Here is a 10,097-nt window from a genome sequence, read left to right on the forward strand (position 1 = left end):
AAATGCTATTTGATTTAATGCCAGCATTTTGATTTAAGGAAGCATAATTCGAATATAAGCATTCATTATCATCCCAAGAAATCATACTTAATGGAAAACTAATCCCATTCTATCAACCAAAGACAAGATATCTTAAATAAAATCAAATTTGTATTGCTTTTTATTTATTTAATAGATTTTATTAATAAATAGTAAAAAATAAAACCATTATGACTAAAAAGTAAAAATGATGTATTTTCATTTGACAAATTCAGACGATTTTAAAAACAGGGTTGATTTGAGATCAATTGGAGGACCAACCGGTCAGATTCATCATTAATACAGATATGTTGGATTAATTGATCAATGAAGCTGAGGACCATTTGATCAATGAAACGGAGGATTAGATCAATTCTTAAATGATCTTGCAAACCCGGGTCCACACATCTGCAGAGGAGTGTGTTCCTGCTTATTCTGAACCTAAATAAATCAATCTTCAATCAATTAATCGGCACTCGAATGCTATCTGAAATAAAATGTAGAAAAATATACATAATTAGTTAAATCCTCGGTTTTGATTGATAGAAAAATTATTATGTTTTTACTAAAGTGGGTTCCGGATCAAATGAGCAGCAAAACTAAGACGAGGTCATTGAGCACATTTAACAGTCCCAAAATATGATCGTTCAGGAATGATTTTACAAAAAAGAGAAAAAAAAAAAAAAAAAATAACAATAAATTTTCCTGAGCAGACAGTATGGCCGGGTTTGTACAATGTCGCTCAATATGTTTATTTACCATAAAAAAAGATTAAATATAAACTACTTCGTTCTACTTCTATCTTCATTGCCCTTTGTCTTTTACTTCCGAGAAATATTTTGCTGACAACATGACAACTTTTTCATCGACAATTTTTTTTAACATAAACCAGATATTTCTTATAAAAATAATAACTGACCTCGACACTAGCTCCTGCATGAATCAGTAGCTTAGCAACTTCAAGACGTTCTTCCTCACAGGCATAGTGTAATGGTGTATTCCCGTACCTATTAACAATACCGGGATACAGATCTCAATACGTTGATGTTGTTGTTGTTGTAGCTAGTGTTATTAATCGTTTTGCTTCGTTTTTTAAACTTCCAACATTTCAAAACTGTATTCTGTAAGAGTTTGATTTTATTAAACTTTTCAGTAATTTTATCATAAAAATTTAAAGAAAAAAAACCAACAATTTTTCTCTCATGGTCAAAATGGCATAACGCAATAAAGGAAAATGTTTAGAAATTTTAAAAACATTAATACAGTATGCGTTGGAAGAAAGTGTAATAACTTTAATAACGCAATGCCAAATTTTGACCCCGAGAGAAAATATTTGCAAAAAAAGAACCAAAACGAATAATAGTTTGCTACTTGTAGCCATTGATCTATATACTTTACTAGATGAAGGGCCCGGCGTTGCCCGTGAAAAAAAATAATTTTGAAAAAAAATTGGAAAATAATTTGAGGAAAAAAATTTGAATAAATAACTATTTTGAAATAAAAATTCGAATTTTTTGTAGCCTTTCACGCCTCTCAGCCTCCCATGAGTGTCCACAAAAAAAATCAGCCCAATCAGTCCAGCCGTTTGGCCGGCTTTATGCAACATATACAATACATATACGAATGTCTTGTTTTATTATATTATATAGATAGCATATATGAACATGGTAATAGGTTGTGTAGTCATTTTTGTTACAAATTAAAACTATCTCAACTTTCACAGATCTCTAATATTATAATTTTAGATCACTTAAAATTTGGGTCATTCTTTATTAACTCAGCCAGTTTTTGGAGATCATGGAAATCAATATCATGGATTATCTTTAAATTTTGCACACAGATAGCTTATTATGAGAAAACATTAAATCCAAAATTTCAGGCTCCTCTGACATCTGGAGTTAAAGCCTCCTAAAGTTCTGGCCTTGGGGCAATTTTCGGCCTGACCTCGCATGCTTTAATTGGTTGCAACTATTTTGTATAATAAAGATATCAAGCTAATTTTAACGCCATTTTTTTACTACTTACTAAATGATTAAATTATAATAAATTTTTTTTTTACTTATTGCATTTGCTCCGAAATTGTATTTATATTCTTTGACATCGATTTTGTTATGACTTCAATTAAAATTTTTACAAAATTACAGTTTTTACAGATTCTTAAAGTAGAGCACAAGAGCTTTACAATGATGTATCATTTGCCATATTTGGACATCAAACATGGGATTTAGTACCCCAGCAGGGATGGGGTTAACAGTAAGAGAAAATGGGGAGAAATTAAGTAAAAATGTGTACAAACCACTAAAAATGTTTTTATTAATTGTTTATCGCCATTAGATATCAATATTTTTCTTAATAAATTGCTAACCTGTCTGTAATATTAGGATCCATATTATTAGCAGCTAGCAGTAGTTTAACAACAGCAGTATGCCCTGGACCCGCAGCTCTAAAATATATATATTAGGATCCATAAGTAGTTTAACAACAGCAGTATGCCCTGGACACACAGCTCTAAAATATATATATTAGGATCCATATTATTAGCAGCTAGTAGTAGTTTAACAACAGTAGTATGCCCAGGGACCGCAGCTCTAAAATATATATATTAGGGTCCATATTATTAGCAGCTAGTAGTAGTTTAACAACAGCAGTATGCCCTGGACCCACAGCACTAAAATATATATATTAGGATCCATATTATTAGCAGCTAGTAGTAGTTTAACAACAGCAGTATGTCCTGGACCCACAGCTCTAAAATATATATATTAGGATCCATATTATTAGCAGCTAGTAGTAGTTTAACAACAGCAGTATGCCCTGGATCCACCACTCTAAAATATATATATTAGGATCCATATTATTAGCAGCTAGTAGTAGTTTAACAACAGTAGTATGCCCTGGATCCACCACTCTAAAATATATTTATTAGGATCCATATTCTAGAATGGACGGCGCTGCGACTTTCAAGCGGATTGAATTAAACCTACCTGGACAAATTTGATCTTTTTAAAGGAAAGAAAAACAAAAGTGTCCCCATTTTTTTTTTGATTTTTCAGAGATGAACAATTTTTTCTTTTACGTTTTATTTTAAAGAATCTTGAATTCGAAGAATTTTACAAAAATGAAATGTATTGGAATTGCCAGGATACCAGAATATTTGACTTAACAGTCATTTTGTGAGATGAGTGATGATCAGTGATTACCTGTGTAGAGGTGATGCGCCGAGGGCATCCTGTTTATTAATATCAGCACCAGAAGATAATAATAGCCTCACCATCTCATCCCTGGATGTAAATTAAACATTGAATGTGTTGATGTTTAGCAATTAATGCGTATTGACTGCACACAGTAGGAAAAATATTGCTTATTTTATGTATAAAATCACATGCTTATGAGGAAAAATAATTCATCGAAATACCATATCAAAATGGACAATTTTCAATATTTTTTCACCAGAACTGGTATATAACTGGATAAAACTAGTATAAGATTAGACAGAAAGAACTGGTTAATAACTGGATACAACTTGTATAAGACTGGAAAGAAATGGTATAAAACTGGACAAAGCTGGTAAATAATTAAACAAAACCAGAACAAAACAGGGACAAAACTGGTATAAAACTGGTATATAACTGGCATATAACTGGCATATAACTGGTATATAACTGGTCAAAACTGGTTCTAACCTGTTTTTACTGGCAGCGTACAACAGAGCAGATCTGCCCTGGTCCGTGACAGCGGAAACATCTGCTCCGTTGTCTGAACATAATAAAGGAAATTATATTTTCAAAAACATCAACACCCCCCCCCTTACAAATAATCTGCGTTTAAAATCCTTATCACTCTAATTGAATTGCGGATCTTGGATAAGTCCTGTTAAATATGAATACGATTCCAACTCATGGTAATTTCTGAAAATGCTTTTGATTTCTTTAACCCTAACTCCCCTAACCAAATTTCTTAAATTTTCAAGGATGCTTTTCAGGGTTTTGGTCGACATTTTGCCTCTTGGATTTTGAAGTACCTGGCGTTGCCCGTGAAATAAAAAATAGCTAAAATAAATACAAATATATATAGATGAGTAAAGAGCTTTATTATATAGATAGCCGTAAGAATGAAGAAGTGTAGTCTTAGATATTTGTTCCGCTTTTTATATTAATTCAAAACTATTCAGGGGTCGGAACTTTTGTGTCGATAGTGTATGTATATGCTTGATCTCGATATTCAATGTGGGCACTCTTAAAGGTGATAGTTATTTTAGTCAGTTTTGTGGGGAGTTCACGTCATCATGTTTAGGTCATTTATTCCAAAATTTTTCACATGGGCATTATTTATATTACATATTTTGTAGAGGTTAAATGCTTGGTTCCTACATTAAAGTTATCCCTGCAGGTTATGACGACCACGGAATATTAATCTGTAGGTCTGCATACTTTACAACACAAAAATTCTGTAAACCACTGTAACTAGCCTTTAGTTAAATCTTTTTTTTTACCTTTAAATCGAAATTGACCCAGTAAAAATTCAGAATTCAGGAAGGAATGTATGATGATTTGGGGGAAAATATGAAAAATTGGACATAAAAAAATAGGTTTTTTCAAAATGCTTTTTCATTCTTTATGCAAAAAAATCATTTATTTTCCTTCACTTAGCGATGAAAACCTTTATTTTTTTTTGCAAAAGCATACGACTTGTTGGGAAAAATTTATTTTCAAATGGGGGGCATGATTATTTTTCGAGAAAATATACACCCCTGACTCACCAATCAACATCCTTGCTACGTCAACATGACCGGCAGATGCGGCAATAATTAGCGGGGTCCACTTAGAATCATCTGCAGGGTTAGCATCCTTGCATCAAACATTTTTAAATCCCTCGAATCATTTTTATATTCCTAGAATCCTTTTATATTCCTAGGATCTTTTCATATCCCTAGAGTTATATTTATATCAATAGAATCCTTTTATATCATATCCCTAAAATTATACCTATATCACTGGACTAATTTTTATATTCTTAGAATTATATTTATATTCCTAGAATAATTTTTATATCCCTAGAATCCTTTAATATCAATAAAATAATTTTTCTATTCCTAGAATTACTTATATATCCCTAGAGTTATATTGATATTCAAAGAATGACTTATGTCCCTTGAGTCATTATTATATCTCTGCAATTTATTTTATTCCTAGAATCATTTTTTTATACCTAGAACTTTTTTGCTTAATCTAGAATCATTTTATATCCCTAGAATAATTTTTATATCCCTAGTGTCATTTTAAATATTCTACGACTTTTAATTGACCTAAAAAACTCTAGGAGCACAACATCAACCATCCTACCCAATTCCCCATTGAAGCTCATATCCAGCTATTTAAAAAAAGACATTATAAAATAATTGACATTATAAAATAATTGACATTATAAAATAATTGACATTATAAAATAATTGACATTATAAAATAATTGACATTATAAAATAATTGACATTATAAAATAATAGAAAATGATTTTAGAATCCATTTTAAAGATGAAATTACAGCGGTATTTCCCTCCCCCCTTGAGCTGAAAAGGGGACGAGGAAAGGGGAAATGAATTTTGAAGAAAAATAAAGCAAAATCATTTTTATAATAACTCTTGATTACTTTGCAGACTGCAGACTGCATCAAGATTCAGGGACCCCGCGGAATTTCTTTGTCTGTTCTGTTTAGGAGGAAAGACGGTTAAAGTTTAAGCCGCCCGAGAATACTTTTTTTAATGGCATTTTAATTAATATCCATCTTGATCATTACTTTCAGTTTTATTTCAACCCTGTGACTATTTCTATATTAAAAATGTTTAATGCCTTGTTTAGATCGAGTAGCCAGCCAACCATCTCCTTGTGTCCTGTTTAACAGGGTAAAAGTTTTGGTATTTACAATTAATCTCCCCCCCCCCTCCACATTTTGGTTGTAACATAATAAAAGTTTTTTTTAAGTTTGAAAAAAATGAATGTCTTCACATTATTGAGGTAAAATTGACCATTTTTCTACTATAAGGGACTGAAAACGTAATTTCAAGTGACATTCCATGCGACGCCCCATTTACAACGATTCCCTTGAAACCGCGCGTTGCTTCTTATCAGTAAGAAATGCGTAAGTCACTTTCGCAGAGAACCCGCAAACGAAAATAAACATGGTATTTCTTTCGACCTATGCAAATCCGCTAACCTCCACTTTTGACCTACGCCAAATCCGCTATTATACACATCCGACCTACTAAGCACGTGGTTTTACAGCTGCTAAATGAACTTGTGGCCGCAGTGCCCGGCCCATGACCTGTCCTAGCCGCGGCACTCGGCCCCCTAGCCTGTCCTAGCCGCAGCGCTCGGCACAGAAATTGTTTTAACCTAACCTATAGACGATGTAAGATTACCATATCTAATTTATACATGTTTAGAGAATGCGTTTAAAGATACCGTTGTAAAAAGAGCATTATCATCTTTACATAGAGGGTCACTTGAAATTACGTTTACAGCCCCTTTAAAAGGAAAATTCATGAAATTGGCCGATTGGACCCAAGCTGATGTTTGAATTAATGAATAGCTGAACTGCCGAGAGTAGTTTAAACTCGCCAAACCAAGTTGAACTACTTTTCTCTAGATGTTCACCTTTAGATACTGCCCAATGGAGAGGGATTCTTCCAGATTCATCTGTTTTAGTCACAAGCTCAGGTTTTAACTGGATCTTTTGTTTCACAGCCTAATTACAACCTTTGGTGATAAATTATCAAGGACCGAGGACCCCCCATTTTAATGAAAAATAAGGAAACTGACTTTCTTATAACCAAACAGGCTAACTTTAACTATATAATAAAGCTCTTGACTCATTTAAATACATATTTACAAATAGGACATAAGGATGAATTAGTGCCATGGTACAGTGGTTTCAGTGCTTTAAGAGATAACATTTTTGACTTTCTTAAGGCAAAAAAGGAAATTTACTAACGCAAGCGAAAAAAAAAATAATTTCTTCAAAATCCACCAGAAGAATGGGTATTGGGTATCAAAAGATTCGTCTTGAAACGTATTCAGAAAATTTTGAAAACCAGAAAATCCATTAATAATAAAACAAATTTGAGGCAAAGAATTTATTTTTGCAACCAAAAGTTGGCAGTGTCTCAAAAAATCAGATCGCTCGAATTTTTGTTTTTAAAGTTTACTAACCTGGAAATCTCCCTCCAAAGCCAGCTCGTGTATACTCATCTCCCGACCAGAGAATACATTTTCCATATTTGATATATTTTCCATTTTAAACTTTTCTGAATTATTTTTCGGATTTAAAAAAATTAGTTAATTTTGTTTAATTTTGTTTAAGAACCATAATCACATAAATTAGGGGAGTAAATGGGAGTTTTACGATGTTCAGATATAAAACAACGGATCGTTTATTCTTGGACAATTGATTCTGGTGGTTGAAGTTAGTATGTAGTTGGTAGCTCAGGGTTCAACCATAGCTTCCTCTCCACACCATCCTATATAACTTAGATATTTCAAACTATGAATTCTGTTAGATGAAAAAATCTAAGTTTGAAATATCAAACCACACCATCAGGTGGAAAAAATGTAGGTATTAGAAAATCAGAGTTTATTACTAAGACTCAATTCCTTTGCCTCAAACTGAATGAATGCACCTAAATAAAAAATTTTTCCCCAAAAATATCCTGAATTGGAAAGGAAGTTGTCTTCATGGTTGAGTATAATACACATTATTCTTGCCCCCCTCCCTCCCCCCTTGAAATGTTTAGAGGGGGAAGGGGGGCACAAAATTGTACTTTGCTACCCCCCTCCCTCCTCCAGCTGAATGTCTAGTTGCGTGCCTGATCCAATCCACTCCATAAAGGGAACCCAAACTGGAACCCGGATTACACAATATAATTTTATAAAATAATATAAGTAAACAACCTTAGTAATGATTGCCATTCTGCAACAACCGCCGCTGGAACCATCACGCCTAATCGCCTTTAAATAAAATTGATTAGAAATGTTAATGTTATTGTACAGTTCTTCAATCTTTGAGGAAAGAACCGGAAGTTTAGCTAATCTGGACCCATTTTTTTTACAGAATGGAATCACTTCAAAATGTGAGGCATAAGGCTTATCTTTGGAAAATTCAGTAGTGTATAAAACATCACATTTGAAAGACTGGATAAATGGTATTTTACCATTCCACCGATTTAAGACTCTCACTGCACCGTCAGACATACCGCGGCGGGTAATTCACGATTAAGAAAACGGTCTTACCTGGGTAACTGCCTGAAGAACAAGATCTTCGCATTCCTGACGCGGCATTCCAGGTCTATACCTGTACAAACAAACAATCAATATTCCAGGTCTATACCTGTACAAACAATCAATCAATATTCCAGGTCTTAATCAATCAATATTCCAGGTTATACCAGTACAAACAAACAATCAATCAAATTTTAAATCAATTAATCCACGAGTTTTTGCTCGCCAAAAAAAGGGTCCTGAACTTGATAACTAGAAATATCATTAAATTCCCAAATACATATAAGTTTGCGATTTTTGTTACAAAGGGGATGTATTCGTTACCGTTTACAAACATTTCTTTTTCTATCATAATAATAATAGCAGTTTCTTCATCATTGAAACATATTGTTTTTATCTTTCTCCTAAAGCTTGCTTACTTGTGATCCATAAGTCCATAGAGGTAAGTTGACCCAGATCCACCGATAGATACAGGTTGATGGACAACCATACCACCTACAGGTACACACCATACCTAGTATATAGATGGATAGATAGAAAGTAGATAATTAGGTTCATGGATACTACAAATATAATAACAAACTGACTGATGTAAAACTATTTAATACTTTGTAATTGACATGATTTATCTCAAGCATAAATGTTCAGAACTTAAAGACTTTTCTAATTTGTTCGGATAGCTGTCATACTTTAACGTGGCGAAGAGTGCACCAGTGAAGAAGATAAACTTGCCAAAACTTGTTTCAAATACATTTTGTTGTTCAAGAGGTAAGGCCGTAAGTGTATTTTTAAGTCTTGTGCAGTAACGATTCACAGAGAAATTTCAAACTAAAAGAAAGAATGAGAAAAGAAAATTACGATTTGGAAACAATACAGCAGTATTTATTTCAAAGAATTGGCGTCCGGGGGATCAAATAAATCATTTATTATCTCTAATTTTGTGAAAACCATTTTTTGCTCTCTGCGCTAAAATTCCAAACAAAATGTAGAAAATTATGCCTTTCATGACAAGAAGTGACTGGGAAAATTATAGATCAGCAAATTTTCACCCGCATATTGGTTTAAACTGTAAAATTAGATAAAATAATATAATACCTGTCCTCCATTGACTGCGTCATATCCGGCAACAATTAGTCCAGCCATCAGAGAGTCCCTGAACAGAAAGATGTACTGAAAAAATGTGCCAGTTTAAACAGAAAAATCCGTGAAGGCTAGAGAACGATTAAAAATGGCGACTACAGATTACAGCCGGCCAAACCGTAAAACTAAAAAGTTCTATTTTTTTGTGTGAGTAAGGGTGAAACTATTTCATCGAGAATGTCAAATTAGAAAATAAACTATTCTTTGAAGCAAACAATTGAAAAACCTCACACCAGAAATTAACGAACATAAAGAACTTAAATAATTAGGGAGGTTGACTTTTTAATTATTATTAAAAGATGCGTCTCAAATTCTGAAAAATTATTTGATTTAAGGATTAAAAGACATTTTTTTTTATCTTGGAAAATCATCTTCAAAAAACAGGGTTTTGTTTACAATTTGTGAAAACTTAAAGAGATTTTTACAATTTCCAATGTTCCTGAATTCAGTGTTTTAAGGCGGATATTTTTAACCCATCTTCATTAGTTTGATTTTTTTTCTCTCAATTACTTATTGACTATTGATCTGAACGAAAAAGCAAAAATCTGAGTAAAAATAATAAAAAACCTCAAATATTTGTAAGTTGTATCAAGATTGCTGCAAGATAAGTTTAATCAATATTATCAAGAAAGTGAAATATATTTCTAAACTGACATTATAAAATAATTGA

The 10,097-nt window shown here is 32.7% G+C and overlaps 2 protein-coding genes across 2 annotated transcripts in view; both read right to left on the bottom strand.

Annotated features, from left to right (window-relative positions):
- Positions 1-214: 214 nt before the first annotated feature.
- Positions 215-7,321, bottom strand: LOC111706062 (26S proteasome non-ATPase regulatory subunit 10-like). Its single transcript, XM_023478817.1, has 9 exons — positions 7,223-7,321; positions 6,668-6,758; positions 5,864-5,904; positions 4,778-4,865; positions 3,702-3,774; positions 3,219-3,299; positions 2,384-2,461; positions 938-1,025; positions 215-459 (listed from the first exon to the last, which is right to left on the bottom strand). Exons 1-9 carry the CDS (start codon positions 7,304-7,306, stop codon positions 388-390), a joined length of 696 nt encoding a protein of 231 aa, XP_023334585.1. The 5' UTR covers positions 7,307-7,321; the 3' UTR covers positions 215-387.
- Positions 7,314-10,097, bottom strand: part of LOC111706063 (proteasome subunit beta type-6-like) — a 4,088-nt gene continuing 1,304 nt past the window's right edge. The window contains exons 3-7 of the mRNA XM_023478818.1: positions 9,383-9,440; positions 8,707-8,801; positions 8,300-8,360; positions 7,961-8,017; positions 7,314-7,530 (exon numbers count right to left, since the gene is read on the bottom strand). Of these exons, the coding sequence (XP_023334586.1) occupies positions 7,477-7,530; positions 7,961-8,017; positions 8,300-8,360; positions 8,707-8,801; positions 9,383-9,440 (325 nt within the window). The 3' untranslated portion in view covers positions 7,314-7,476. The remainder of the gene's footprint in view (positions 7,531-7,960; positions 8,018-8,299; positions 8,361-8,706; positions 8,802-9,382; positions 9,441-10,097) is intronic.

Source organism: Eurytemora carolleeae, unplaced genomic scaffold (genome assembly GCF_000591075.1).
Source record: "Eurytemora carolleeae unplaced genomic scaffold, Eaff_2.0 scaffold584, whole genome shotgun sequence".
Taxonomy (NCBI): domain Eukaryota; kingdom Metazoa; phylum Arthropoda; class Copepoda; order Calanoida; family Temoridae; genus Eurytemora; species Eurytemora carolleeae.

Coding starts and splice junctions, on each gene's coding strand:
- LOC111706062 (XM_023478817.1), bottom strand. CDS start 7,306: ATGGAAAATATATCAAATATGGAAAATGTATTCTCTGGTCGGGAGATG. Junction 6,759..7,222: donor CTTTGGAGGGAGATTTCCAG/GTTAGTAAACTT, acceptor GGTTGTAATTAG/GCTGTGAAACAAAAGATCCA. Junction 3,775..4,777: donor CGTAGCAAGGATGTTGATTG/GTGAGTCAGGGG, acceptor TATTATGTTCAG/ACAACGGAGCAGATGTTTCC.